Source organism: Seriola aureovittata, chromosome 1, assembly GCF_021018895.1.
Source record: "Seriola aureovittata isolate HTS-2021-v1 ecotype China chromosome 1, ASM2101889v1, whole genome shotgun sequence".
Taxonomy (NCBI): domain Eukaryota; kingdom Metazoa; phylum Chordata; class Actinopteri; order Carangiformes; family Carangidae; genus Seriola; species Seriola aureovittata.
Genome location: NC_079364.1, coordinates 7,835,878 through 7,851,225, shown reverse-complemented (window position 1 = coordinate 7,851,225; position 15,348 = coordinate 7,835,878). Strand labels below are relative to the sequence as shown.

The window sequence follows — 15,348 nt, the reverse complement described above, 5'->3', positions numbered from 1 at the left end:
CAGCTGAAAACCAGGTTAAAAATGTTCTGAAAAGTACGATTTTTTGGATGGCAGCTTCCGTATAAGTGTTGGATCAGCAGATTGTAAATATTTCAACAAGTTCTGCTTTATAGTTGAACACTCATTTGAAATTCAACTAGAAATTCAACCAAATTAGCCCAATTATCACAGATGTCTAGCTGTCTTTTGATCTTTAAATTGTCAAATCAATGTTTATTGAGACACTATGTACAAAGCTACCCTTGTAACAGCCATCTCACCATGTGGGTTAGCATGTTTTTTAGCTGACAGGGTAAGTGAGAACGTGAGATTTCTTTTATCGCGATTGAATTTCTCTTTGGATGAGAGATAACTATCAAATTTCTCACAGCCAGGCGGCAACTCCTGGTGTCTCACACTCTTTTTTAAGTGTTGTTGTCAAATCAGATTTATTACAGTTATAAATACTGTGTTTTCTTGCATGATCCTCTTGATAAAATAAGGCTGCCGAGGTGGATGCAGGCTACGAAACAGGCTTCTGATTAAACAGGAAACTGGCCTCGGCTGCCTGTCTTTTCAGCCATTTGATCTTCAAAAAGAGAGCTGTAGGCGTATTTATTGTATATTTCCACCCGGATGATGGATTACATTTTTTTTTTTTACAAAAGATGTTTCTCACTCATGACACGTGAGAAAGCAAGTGCAAACAGAGAGCACCAGAGAAAGAAGAAGATACGGAAAACCTCAGGATGCCTGCAGACTATGAAAACAGCAGCCGGCATTTTTAGCCCTTTGCTGGTCGATGCCGAGTGAGAGAGAACTGTCAAAGCTGACTAGAAGAAAAAAACTGATACAAAATCCTATCACACACTCCCAGCTTGAGTGAGAACTGGCCACCCATGCTGAGGGATACTCAGCAGAGATTTGATAAGAGGGGGGAAAAAAAACCCTCATGCTAATGTTAAGAGTAAAATAAAGACGGCTCACTCGGTGGAAAGGGCAGGAATGATTTCTGAATGGATAGTTTACATCCAGCCATCCCCAGTTAGAGCCACACAAACCGATTTAAAACTGCAAAACAAACATCTGGAGTTCTTTATTTCTTTTTTTTTTTCAACTTTATGTTTATTGAGCAACATTTTCATACATATCACACGTTTCAGATGTTACACAATCTCTTTTTCCCTTTTATATTTTGCTTTTAAAAAAGAAAAGGAAACAATAGTAGTAGTGAATAAAAACAACAAGATGTAAAATAAGCCATTCTTTTCTACAAACAGCCAGTTCGTGTTTAGAATCTGTTTGGTTACCCAATAAAAGACAAACAAAAAACAAACAAAAAGACCACAATTAAGTGAACAAGCCCGACGGGCTATAAAAGATAGTATACGCACCAAAGTTAACATAGGACAACAGCAGCCGCGGATTCCCATCTAATCTCCAGCGAATCACCTGGCATGCAAATTGATAAGATATAGGTTTTTCCTTTTCTTTTTTTTCCCCCACACTTGCTCATCACCAATCGTCCCCCACCACTTCCAACCAAGGCGCCCATCGGTCTGTAAATTGTGCATTTTGTAATCTCAACATATATGTTATCTTTTCCATTGTAAAAATTCTTTTAACTACTGTCTGAAATGTGAGTAATGTTGGAGGGTCTTTTTTAAGCCAGTTCAGGGTTATTGCCTTCTTGGCTGCTGCAAACAATATATGCAGCAGGTATATCTTTTTCCTACTCAACCCTGCTTCAGGGATGACCCCAAGGATGGTCAGTAGTGGGTCCCTGGGTAGAGAAAAAACAAATACTTTGTCCAATAAGTCTAATATCTCACACCAAAAGTTGTCCAATAGGGGGCATTTCCAAAATATATGTGTGTGGTCTGCAGACACCTCCCCACACTCTCTCCAACATTCACTTGTTCTATTGGGGTCTATTTTGGCCAAGATTCGAGGGCTTCTGAAGAATCTATGGACTATTTTCCACTGGAACTCTCTCCATAGGTTTGCGTTAGTGACTTTGTGCATTTCGAGTTCTTTATTTCTAAACATTATTAAAATTAGTCTTCTATTTAATTTTTTTCTGTCTCTGTTGTCATTGGGTTTAATTCTGAATGTAAACAGCCATTAAGTCAATAATTTATAGATACAAAGCATTTATGCAATTAGCCGATGTGATGTGCCCAGTCAAATGGAACTGGAAAGAAAACTAATTAACATGCATTTCATATTCAGTCCCCTTTTTGGGTCTTGTCAAGCAGAACCTCCCATTTTTTTACCTGCAAGAAAACTTGAAAGTCATGGTTTTGTGATCTTATTTTTCCTTTTGGCATCTGGCTTCCCACTTCCCCTTGTGATTTGCCAAAAAGTCAATTAAACAGGTTTTCATGATTAGGGAAAAGAAAGGAGAAAAAGCAACACACATAGCAAGTTACCGCTGATAGTGTAATAAGAAAAATGGAAATAATTGAACACACTTAACACAAATTTAATTTGTGCAATTCCCTCAACTCAGCTGGGGAGGAGCGTGTGTGTGCCCTGTACATGTATTCACGCTTTTGTGCTTCAGTGTGACAGTGGGGAAGCGTTAATTAACTCTTCTCCCACGCTGAGCTACCCCCAACCTATCTCTTTAAACACACACACAAAAACTCGGATGCATGAATCCCACAACAGAGCAGCGTAGACCCGCCAGCAAAAATCCTGCATTCGTCTCTGTGTCTCAGTGTCTCGGCAGGGTTAGTCTGACCACACGCGCACACACACACCCACCCACACACCCCTCTCATCAGGACACCTCCTTCTATTATTAATCTGTTTATTTCTTCCTAACGCATCAGTCTGCACTGCGTCACCCACGCTCAGAGGGGTGTTTGTTTTTGTGGGGCCCTCCCATTTGCACCACTGTCAGTTGGATGGGAGGGACAGGTAAGACAGCGTCTCTACCAAACAGAACAGTAAACCCTGCAGAGTTGCGTTCACACAACTTGCCGACGCCAAGGTTTGTGGGAAAGTGTGATGCTACCTGCTAAACCACGAGGTCACCTTAACAGCTGCAGGCCCAAAAGCAGATGGTCCCGCATGTGCCAAACGTTACGCTTTGTCTCATCTGACTCTTGTCCTGATTTTCACCCCTCAGAGCATCATGCTCCGCTGGCAGCCCCCTCCCCTTAACGCCCAGAACGGGGAGATCACGGGCTACAAGATCCGATACCGGAAAGGATCCCGGAGGAGCGAGGCGGCCGAGACCACCGGAGGCACCCAGCTCAGCAAGCTCATTGATGGTAATGGACTGTGATCTAGCAGTTAGCACAACTTCAATGACCAATGTCCAACTAAATCTGCTGTGTGATGATGTCATGAAATGTTCACTATGTCCATGAATAATTTGGTGAGAGAGAGTTAGCTTTGTTGTCTTCCATTGCAGTTTCTCAGAAAGACTTTTCCAATGATCTCCTGAAGGTGGGTGTGAATGTGGTGCAGTTATTAGTGTATGAGTGGATGGAGAGAAGCTATAGAGCTTTAGTGTTCAGTCTTAGCATTGTTCCCCCCACGTTGTGTGTTGATCTAGATCCAGCAGAGGATGGACCGCAGTTCACACATGGAATTCAAACACATTTTAAATGCATCTCGAAGTCAACATTTGTGGTTGAATTTCATTTTGCTTCTCATATTTGGTTTTGTCTGTGGGTAAAGTTTGACTCCCTGTGATAGACTGTGGACCTCAAACAATATGAGCTGGGATAGGCTCCAGCTTCTTGCAAGCTTGCATGGGATAAGTGGGTTGAAAGACGATAGTTTGAAGTTATAGATGGTAAACCTTGATTGCTGCCAGAAAGAACAGAAAACATTCATAATATATTCAACATATGGCTGCACAAAAGAATATCGTCACCGTTTGCACACAGGAGGGCTCATTGCAAAAATACAAGTAGCAAAGCAGAGAAATGCAGAGGAGGGGAGTGTGTTATGGAGGCGGCTTCTTCATAAAAGCATACTGAAAAGTTAAACAGGCAATCCTAGTATTGCTGGGGACATCCTGACATTTACACTACACTACGAATGCAGACAAAGGCATCCCAGACTTCCTCTAAATGTGGCCTGCGTGACTGCCTCCCGCTGTGTCCTCAATATGTCTTTGGGTGTGTTCACACTTCAGTTTAGAGCTGTCCACTTGGTTCACTTTCAAGTGAACAGGGTGATAGAAATGGTGACGTCAAATAGTAATTTGCGCCCTCGACTCAAAACACAGCTTGTCTACTGAAGCATTACATTGTGAGACCACGGACAGTCTCCAACTCGTCTGTAAAAGATTTTATTTTGATATGACTGTTGAATATGATTTTTAAGATGACAGATGATTTTAAAGATTTTCTTTATTGTTAGGGAACAAAAAAACTCCACTGTTCCCTTTCGATGCCTTAGATGAATCCAGATTAATCAACAATTAAAGCTTTCATGCTATCAGGCTCCCCTTTCATCTGTCTCATATTTCTGACATGCTACAATATTTAAAACCTTGATCTTGAGATTGAAAACACGTGTGAGTTGTTGTTTGGAGTTAGTCTGGCTGTACTTATTTAATCAACATCTAGATTTCATCTGAATACTCTTGAGGTGGAGTTACATGCCTTACTGTACCCTAACATTACCCGCCGCTACCACCAAAATATGCACAATATCACCACACAGACACACAGCAATGGTGATTAATATTAGATGTTGTCTCAGCAACTTTCAAGTGGCCCGGCCTCACGCTGTGTGCTGCATCAAAGAGAATATACACTTAAAAGTTGATTTTTTAGAACATTCTGGGGGGTGAAACAGAGGAATGTTTGTTGGTTCAAAAGCGTTTAGAAGGAGATGTTGTAGCCTCGGAGGCACGGATGGTTAGGCAGTCTTCAGAAGCTACCCCCAAGGGCGGCCCAGAATAGGGGGTACAGAGAGAAAAGACTACAGGATTAGCATGTAGTGTGCAAATGGGACAATATGACAATGATGAAATTTTTTTTTTCTTTTTTACAGCAAATTAATACAGCTACACATCATTTGTCAGCAGGCATTCCCCTCTTTTCTGAATAGCAAATCTGGCACCCAGCAGTGAAACGGCTCTTTCTGAAGGAGCCATAGCTTTTAAAATATGAACGAATCCAGACTCCAAAAGTTTTCTTTCAACTCTTTTTTAGCTCCTTAGTGTTTTACTTTCTGTGCTAGCCGCTGCTGCCCAACTCTTCTAAACGGCAGATACATTTTTACCAAGGGTGAAAAATAAATCTGAACCGCTTCCATGACATCGAGTGGAAAAGAGAGTTAATTGCACCACAGAAAACTCGATCCTTCTCTATGGAGATTTATAGATTTTCACCTTAAATAGTGCACGGAGGTGTAAGGCATATGTTTAAAATATTTGTGCTTACAAAATATTTATTGTGTCTGTGACTCGCAACCCAACTTAACCAGCCAAGTGGAGAGAACCTGTAAATTTTAAAAATAAATTCAGGCCTGAGAAAGACTGGGAAGTAATAATGAAAGAGTTTTTTTTATTGCTGCTTGAGATTCAGTCTAGCCACAACTCTAAATAGCCAAGCTTTGAATCTTAACCTGCTTGTGTTGCCTGTCCAGGTCTGGAGCGTGGGACAGAGTACTCCTTCCGGGTGTCGGCCATGACGGTGAACGGCACGGGACCGGCCACTGACTGGACCACGGCAGAGACGTTCGAGAGCGACCTGGATGGTAAAAACACCTGCCTTTATACAGACTATAAACCAGATTATGTTTCCACTGTTTTTACTGCTAAGTGATTCGTCTTTTTCAGCATTTAATCAGCTGATCGTCGACTGGAAGTGAAGAACTCAGCTAAAGTTTTTATTCCTGCATTTCCCTCACCAGAATCACGTGTACCAGACCAGCCCAGCTCTCTGCATGTCCGCCCACTCATCAATAGTATCGTGGTGAGCTGGACGCCGCCAGAGAACCAGGACATTGTGGTGCGCGGTTACACAATCGGCTATGGCATCGGCAGTCCCCACGCTCAGACCATCAAAGTGGACTACAAGCAGCGCTACTACACTATTGAGAACCTCGGTAAGAACAAACCACTCGTGGGGATTCATTTTGTTTGCCTCTGTTTGGATGCGTGAGTTCTGTTTTTTTTTTCTTTTTCATCACACATAATTACATTGGAGGATCTTAGTTCTGTCAAATTCCACTAGGCAGTTATTGATATGACCTGTGGGACTAATTTGAATCTACATTTAAAACATTACAGTTTTCTTACTTATCAATATAAATGTGATTTAACTTGGCACTTTATACACTACTCTAATGAAGTTATTATACAGTTATAAAAACATTTTAATTACTAATCAGCAAACATACACAGACGGACACGCAAACACTATGAAGCGATTCATCTGTAGGTCATAGTGAGTATTTAGAGAATTAATGAGATCTTCTCCACCACAGGCCTTAGCCACTAATTACACAGATTGGCCTAATGGGGACACAGTAATTAAAGGCCATAATGTTTGAATAAGGCAGATTTGTTTTGGTGATTCTCACACTTGCTGTCATCAAACCAAAGAAAATAGAAAGTTTCAACGACTGAAATATTCTGTTCGGTTCTGCTTTTGCACGAGTGCCATTTTTCTGCATAGGGTCAGTCCAGCCCTTGAGAAAATGGCACAAATTGTCTTCAGATGAAACAGTTTCTTAATAAAACTCAAGGAAGCAGCTTATTTCAGTAAGAAGCGTGATCCCGCTCTGTTGAAAAGCTAGACACGCGATCACGGATTTTGTTCTACAGAAAAATCCATTTTTGTCCTACTGTGTCCATTACATCGCTTACATTCTGTCATTGGTTTTTATCAATGTCATAATTAATCGCCATCAGCAATGCACTAGTAATCAAAGGCTCGGGAAGGGGTCTGGAAGTGGATTATGAGTCAAAGAAATAATCTTAGGAAATGGGGAGATTTAGAAGAGAAATTGTTGCAAAATATCTATATATGCATAATTGAAGCTTTCATTACAATCACAGTAAGAGAGATGATTGTATTCAAATACTCTCTCTGGCTAATATTGCAATTATGAGTCAAGAGTCTCGAGAGTTTTGGCTTGATTAGATGGCTGCATCAATTTATCTCGCTCTTCTCATCTCGCTCGCTGCTCTCTGTCTTTATCTCACAGACCCCAGCTCCCACTATGTGATCACACTGAAGGCCTTCAATAATGTGGGTGAGGGGATTCCTGTGTATGAGAGCGCCATCACCAGACCACAGTCAGGTATGTAGTAACATCCAAATCAACACATCCATCCGTTGACCTGCTTACCTGGAAATACAGTGTCTCTCTTCCATTTTGATACACTGCAAAACAAGGATGCAGTCATTTCAATTATATTCTCCATATATGGAAAAACAAATCTCATTAACTGTGTTTCCTTTAGCTCATACACAACAGAAACCACATACAGTATTATGGGATATTCAGTACTCACGTTGTAAAGATGTAGTTACCCACCCAAATAAAAAAGACTTCGACTGACATTTATCTTTGCCCTGTCTATCCTGAGATCAATATCAGACAGATTGTGTCTGGACTCCAAATTACCGCAGAGATCACGTGTCATCGGGGTCTTTCACTGCTCTAATTAACTCTCTTCTTCAAGTCTCTTTTCAAATCTCTGACCCCCTAGATTACCACCTTCTCCTGATATTAGATTACTGAGGACAAGCTCCTCATATATTAATGGAGCAGATATCCTAATGAGAAAGTACAGCCAGAAATATTATTGGAGGACAAACTGGGTTCAGAAGGGCAGATTAGTGCGCATCAAATCCTGTATTTGAACCAGATGCAGGATAGTAGATTCAGGAAAGGAAAAGCAGAGATGCAGAGATGTTGAATCGTAGCTGCTGAACTTTATTACAGAAGCAACATTTCAATCCTTCAGGGTCTTCATCAGGCAAAGGAATGTTTTATGTGCCTCAATGCAGACACCGACTGATAACAGCGGCACAGACAATATTTTTGCCCAAGATTGCACGACAGTTCTGCCAATGGCACAGTATGTTTGAGGTGATTTAGACACTGTCCACCAGAGAGCAATGACAAGTTTATTTTTCAGTTGCAAAATGTACAACTTTAATATCAAAAATGTCTGTTGATGTTATGTAAGGTGAAGGGTACTGGGTTTTTCTTTTTAAAGCAGTTTTTTTTAAATTACATTTTTCCCAAACACGTAGGAGACACAACGTGACGCATAGCACTTACATAACAAGAGAAACAAAATGAAATGGTGACATGGATTCAGTTCCTGTCTAATGTTCCCAGTTCCGTCATTTGCCCACAGGGTTGTTGTCCATTTCGGTCCAAATTACATTTGTACTATATTTGTTTAATATCAGTATTGGCCTCAAAATTCTAGTAGTCAGTCAGTCGGGCTCTGTGACACAGCCATCTTTGCCATCTCTGTGCAATAGAATGAAACAGCTTTGTTGTATTTGTCGAGAAAATATGGACAATCCAGCTCAGTTTCCACCCACACGATCCATAATTCTTTAAGCCTCAGATCACAACCCTGTTAACAATTAGATATAGAACTTAAGTCCCGATCCAGTGTGCTTTAAAGTGTGAAACACTGCCAGTTAGACTGCATTAGAGAGGGGTTCACACAGTTTATGTGACAGTGTCAGAAGACAACCAGCCCATGCTCCCCGGGGTGTCGCAGAATGTGGGCTGCACCCGCCTCCTCTCCCATCCAGCCTCCCACCTCCCCGCTCAGCCTTGATCACTCCAGTTTGTCTCCGCCGCAGCACTATTGCACCGCCGATCTTGAGAGGGGTGGGATGCTGGATGACATGAATCATGTCAACATGCTTCAAGGGGGGGTGGCAGTCTAAGTGTGCACATACACCCGCGCACTGTCATACTGTACACTTCTCTCTCTGAAACTCTCTCTTCCTCACATCCTCTCTCACACACACACACACACACACACACACACACGCTGCACACATGCAGACCCCCTGTTGTGACTTTGGCAACCCTTCGTCAGATCCAAAAGTTTCCTCTCAAAGCAGAACCAAAGCCCACCACCATCGTCTGCTGCTGAATCCTCGGGGGCGCGTTCCCTTCCTGCCAGTTTGTTCAAGTCGGGATTAAAAAGACGAGCTGACCTACATAGTACTTTTACTTTTGAAAAAAAAAAAAAAACTGAGGAAAAACTTGGTGAACTTAGGTTGAGAAAGTGCTAGGTTGAATATGTTAAAATACTCTGATGTCTTAACTGATATTCAGGAAATGAAGGATTTTACACTGATCTGTAAAATGTCACAAAGGCAACTCAGCGACTTTGTTGCAGTGTATTCTGCTTGTTAATACCGGAGACTGTATTATTCCAAGCTGCGTAAAGAAATGCAGCTTGTATGCCACTCCAAAAACCTCAGTGCCTTTCCACAACCACATGAATCCTTGGATCTCCATCATGCACGTAAACGCACACACACAGACACTCTGACTCAGTCTTGGGAATATAATGAGGGCAGCTCTGTACAAAGAGGTGTCAAATAGAGCGAGGAGGAGAGGAGAGGAGAGCACCCACAAGTGATTGAGGAGGAATGTCATCGCGGGTGACTGACCAGAGCTTTTTCTTTCATTGCATCCAAACTGAGGACAGAAGCAGCCGCAGTGAAAGCAGTGGCAGCGGTGGCCAGGAGGCCATCTTGAAGCGTTTCTCCTTCAGTTTGCTGCCCAGAAGCTGTTTCCCTCTCATCGACACAGAGACACACAAACATACACACTGGGTTTTATGGGGTGTAATGGGCAGGCACCATACACACAAATACAGTCAAGTGTTCTTCGTACAAGCACATACACACAGTAGCTCTTACAAAAACAGCGAGTTAAGCAACAGGTTGTTGCTATGTAACATAGTAAATACCATTTATGGTATTCAAATGCTGGACTGGGCTTCGTATGGAGCCCTTAAAAGTGAATACCACTAAATGAACAGATGGATATGATATACACATACAGTGAGACCAAAGGAATTTATCAACCATCAGAGATGTTTTGTGTTTTTTGTTTTAATGAAGGCCTGGTTAGTTATGTCATTTATTTATTAAAGAAATTGTATTAATAAAAGAAATGTGAGTTAGGCAAAAGGCTCATCATTTTCATCAGATGTTACACAGTCACCTTGAAAAAAGAATTGAAAAGGTCTTTAAAAACAGAGATGACAAAAACAGACTAATTCTAGTAAAAATAACATACAGTACACCATAATGCTACATTATTTGGTACTAATTAGAACATGCAACACAACAGCACATAATACACAACACGCAAAGCAATAATATGTTGTTCCAAACCAAACGGGATTATTAGTTTTACATCTCTGTAAGAGGATTACTGTGATTGTACTGTCGTTCCTATAGGAGCGATGCATGTTAGTCGTTATCTTCTGATTCAAAGAGTGACTGTGGAATCTGTGCACAGTGAGAAAGACCAAGCTCTACCTTTCACAACAAGCTTTCCAACGAATGCCTTTGAGCCTCAGAACAGAAGCAGCTCTCGGCACATATACATCCAACAACCACTTGTCCGTGACCCTTCTCTCTTCTCCTCTCCGCCTGCAGGCTCTGTTACTTAAAGCCCTGATATTCTTTCCACAGTTTTCAAGGACACGATGCCACCTTGTCCAACATCTCCCTGCACAGGGGGAATTGTTCCACTGCACACAGTGTCCTTCTGTTCATCCACTTTGAATTAAAATGTTATGAAAAGGTCTCTGATGTAAACATTTTAGTGCTGCATCTTTCTGAAAAGATCGGATCAGCGCTGTAATGTGCAATGTTTAAAATGTTGACTGTAGGAATTGTGGGTATCTTTTTTCACTCTACTTTTCCCATTGACTGTAGTCTTTTCTTATGAATAGAATATCTCTTCCTCTCTTTCCGTAGTGCTACAGTAGCTATTGATAGAGCACCACATACTGTACAGTAGCTTCTATAGCAACCAAGTAGATGTGTCTTATTGTAGAGGTCAGTGTCTGTTTTTCTAATAGAATCTTCTCTCTCTTTCTCTTCACCCCTCCCAATCCCATCCTTGTCGCACTTCCGTTGCCTTTTTCTTCCTCCATCGTTGTCAATCATTTTAATTCATTAACCTTATTTTTCTCCTGTTCTTCCCTCCCTGCATCCTGTTTTGACTTCACTGTCCAATCAACCCACGCCACGCTTCTCTTTATGTTTTAATTTTGGTCATTTTAATTTGTCTGCATGGTTTACTGCCTGACGTGCAGACCCCATAGACCCCGATGTTGACCTGTACGAACTCTTCCATGCTCCATACACCCCAGTACCAGACCCCTCCCCCATGATGCCACCCGTGGGCGTTCAAGCCTCCGTGCTGAGCCACGACACCATCAAGGTGACCTGGGCTGACAACTCGCTGCCCAAGAACCAAAAGATCACAGATAACCGCTACTACACGGTGCGATGGAAGACCAACATCCCTGCCAACACGAAAGTGAAGGTGAGAGATCATTTTACAGTTTTAAAAGGTTTTATTTCATCATTTGTTCTCGATCGTCAGAGAATGACTTCCCCAACAAAAGCTCCGGTTTAATTTTTAAACTCAGAATGATCTGAAGCCTGGTACCGTCGAAGCTCACTCGCCTTTCTCTGGTTTACCTCAGCACTTTGAAGCTCAGCTAACATGTTTACAACTGAGTTTAATTCAATTAAGGAAATCTCCAATCATTTCACTCTGATCAAACTTAAGTACTGTTCCTTCATTCAGTACAGTATGGTTTCTCTGTATTTCAGTGCAGTGGGACTTTGTGCATGCCTTCAGGCCTGCGTTTACCACAGAGATGTATTGATGTCTGATGTATTGATGTCTGATCTATTGATGCTGAAAATAAAAGGTAATGTCGTGTCAGGGTCTATTACAGGTCAAAGGTTTTTGAACACCTAAAAACATTTACGTCGTGTAAAAAAAAAAAAAAGAATCACAGGAAATCCTAAATTCAGCAGCTGAACACACTTGCGGCGTTCCTGTTCCACCTCCACGGGGTTTAGGTCTGGAGCATGTGCTGCTCTTTCTTCGTGACAAGCCACCGTCTGGTTCTTTGCTAATGTTTTGGCTCATTATCTCGCTCCCTCTGATATCAGTATACAGTAGTACTTCCTGCAGTGCGGTATCATCCTAATAATGCATCGGAGGGTGTCCTAAGAATTTGTTCCAACACTGCCTTTGTACAGACATAGTACACACAGTAAGTCATCACCTGGAGGAATTGTTTGCGTTTCAAGGCTTCATTTGCTTCCATTGCTGTAGGAAAGCTGTAAGTTAACCAATTTCTTCATCCTTGTTTTCTATTAAATTAAAATGATTTTTCAGTTTTTGTTGTGCTAAACTAATTTTTTTTTTTTTTCTTTTACCTTGGGCAGTTTATCACTTACCTTTGTACCTTTTAAGGTTATTCACTGGACTTGAACTGCTTAAATTTCAATAAACACTGGAAAAATGGAGGTGTTCTAAAACTTCTGACAGGTATTGTGTATATAATAAAGTATTCCCAAGGCAGTTTCCGAGCGCAGTGGAAGCATAATGCTGGTATTCGTAACCAAGCAATCATTCATTTTCACGCAACTTTCAAAGCACTATGAAGAGAAGTAGTCACTTTGCACACATAACCATCTCAACACTGTCTTAGGTTGTGTTAGTAACAGTCTAAGGGTGAAGTCAACAGTGTTTATACAAACAAGTTCTTTTCCAGTCGTCTAACAGCTGGATATTAACAGACTTAGTGTTTGTGGTTTGTAAAATGCTTCTTCCTTTCCTTCCTATGAGAGGTTGTCTAAGGGCTCAGCTCAGCGATTAGCTGAGTCAGCTCATCTCAGTCTATAACTGTAAGTTTACTGGTTTAATTAAACCATAAAGGCGTCACCAGTGTGAGTTATGCTTAAGCCTTTCGATGACTGTACAGTAGTATTTTCATTATCTGTTAAAGTTATAATCCTAAAGATTTACATCCTGCTTAATTTGGCGACACTCGTGGTTAACAGTGGCGATAGAAAAGTGCACTTTAATGCTACAGCGGAGACACTCGTCGAGCAGCTCCTTGGTCAGAAATACAACAGAGGAGCAGCTGGTGTATGTGTTTACAGTGCAGTCAAACAAAGTCGTTTTGTTTTGAGCAGTGGCAGTAACTAAAAAAGGTTTTGTTTTGTTTTGTAGATGCATTTTTGATGAGCGATTGCATAGAGTGCTAATCAGGTTGACAAATGTTTTTTCCTGTGGAAGCGTCACAGTAAAAGCAACTCTGTGTTTTGCCAATAGCAAAGGTAGGAAAATGTTACTACCAGCAACTTTACACAGTTGTGATACGGCTGTAGGAGAGTGAACAGTGAGGCTGATGAAGAAAAACTCAAATCATTCACTCATCGTTTCATGTGAACTGAACTGCTGAATGTAAGTGCATTGACTGGCTGTTACAGAGAAAATGCAGATAGTAAATATCATCAAAAATGTTTGATTTCATGATAACCTTGAGGATTACAACTTTAATATCAGTGTTATATTGTTCATTAAATGAGGTTGCTTGTTTTGTCTGACCAACAGATTTACGGTGATTTAGAAAAAAAACCTCACATCTGAGAAACTGAAACAAGTACATTCTGACTGAATAATGAGATGGTGATAAAACGGATTAGTCGTCAATTAATTGCTGTTAAGCAGTTATTATCCAGAAAAAAGCTCATTTTCCAGAGTTGGCGGTCAGTGAAATGACAAAGTGCAACACCGAATTATTACACTGATTTGCTGTGATCGGTGTCATACAGATGCAAAGCTAATGTCACTGTGTGTGCAGTCATGCGCCTGGGTGTAATGTATTAAATAGAGTACAAATATTTGTAGAGAGTCACAGTCAGCCGAGCCTGAAACAGGGTGTTTGAGGTTCAGCTTCTAATTCTTTCTCAATTCTGCAGCTCAATTATGATGATTGCTTATCTTCAAATACTGGATCACTGTGTGTCTGCGCGTGTGTGTGTGTGTGTGTGTGTGTTTTTGTGTGTCTGTTCACGGTTGCATGAATGTGTGCAATCCTGTGACCGAGCAGAGCTCAGATAAAGGCCTGCGTTTACTGATAAATTATTCAGCAAGGAAAGGACAAACTGAGAACTGGAAAAAGAGGGTGTAGATGTGACAGTGCATTCTTCATACAGCTAACAGAGAAGGTGCACACACACACACACACACACACACACACACACACACACACACACACACACACACAGAGGGAGAGCAGCTGAATCTTGTACAGGATGCTCCCACTCAGCACTTTGTCAGTTTTTGGCCTTGACACACGAGCTTCAACCTGCCATTTTCGACCAAATATCTAAAGAGGTTTATGATTCATTCATTAATTGTTAATCAGAGCAAAAAGAAAGGACAGTACAGGACAGGTGGTGTGTGATTATGATGTTATGTAACAAATTCACCGACAGAAAACAAATCCGCAAAATCACTACGACATAGTGTACAGCTCAGCCTGCTTCCACGAGTAGATGATTCTCACAGTGTGACAGTAATTATGTTTCTGTCCCATTAACTAAATCCAATACATTAACAAGTCTGTTAGAGGGCTCTTTTCTGGTGTTTTTTCATTTTAGCTGTGCAGCGTGGCTTCTGTGCCCTGAAAACTACATCCTGTTGAATGTATGCTAGCGTAGCCATTGAGACCGGTCTAACTGACAGTACTGCTTTCACCTTAATGCTGCTCTTCGTCATGTCCCGTCTTCTCTTAGAGCGAACCCAGACAAGCTTGTACATTATTGAAGAGACGACTGCTCTCAAACTGGCTGCGTGTTTCTAAAGAACACAGTGTTTTCTCTTCCTATGCTACTGCCCTCTGTTTGACAGCCCCCACCGGAGAACTGCGCTTTTGTCATAGCACGCAATGTTATAGATAGGACTGTCAGAGACTGGTGGACCTGAGCCACTGCTGCTGCGTCCCCCCAGCCAGCTAGAGGTTTCTTCTTATGCCAGTGGAGGTCGAGATAAATGGTTACATAACTCAAGATCTCAAATTTGCTGAGTTTTTTTTTTTTTTTTTTTTTTTTTACAGCTTATTTGTGTGACACTGAATTTCACACCACACGTGATAAAGCACGTCACAAAATGTAAAAGGTTCAGGTTCCACTCAGTGTTCGGGGTGTGTAACGTATCCTAACACATTCAGACAGGAAATTATCTCAAGAACTAAAACCATTAATCAATGGAGAGAAAAATAAATGGCATCTGTCTTGATAATGGAATATTCATTTTAATAGTTCTTCAAGCAAAAGTGTCTCCCATTTA

The 15,348-nt window shown here is 41.3% G+C and overlaps 1 protein-coding gene across 15 annotated transcripts in view; it reads left to right on the top strand.

Annotated features, from left to right (window-relative positions):
* Nucleotides 1-15,348, top strand: part of neo1a (neogenin 1a) — a 155,466-nt gene that overhangs the window by 129,428 nt on the left and 10,690 nt on the right. For 13 of the 15 annotated variants that reach the window (XM_056366464.1, XM_056366539.1, XM_056366398.1 and 10 more), the window contains exons 13-17: nt 3,116-3,260; nt 5,599-5,709; nt 5,866-6,060; nt 7,165-7,260; nt 11,282-11,514. In XM_056366464.1, coding sequence (XP_056222439.1) covers nt 3,116-3,260; nt 5,599-5,709; nt 5,866-6,060; nt 7,165-7,260; nt 11,282-11,514 — 780 coding nt within the window. The remainder of the gene's footprint in view (nt 1-3,115; nt 3,261-5,598; nt 5,710-5,865; nt 6,061-7,164; nt 7,261-11,281; nt 11,515-15,348) is intronic. The other 2 variants (XM_056366621.1, XM_056367283.1) reach the window with 1 other exon arrangement.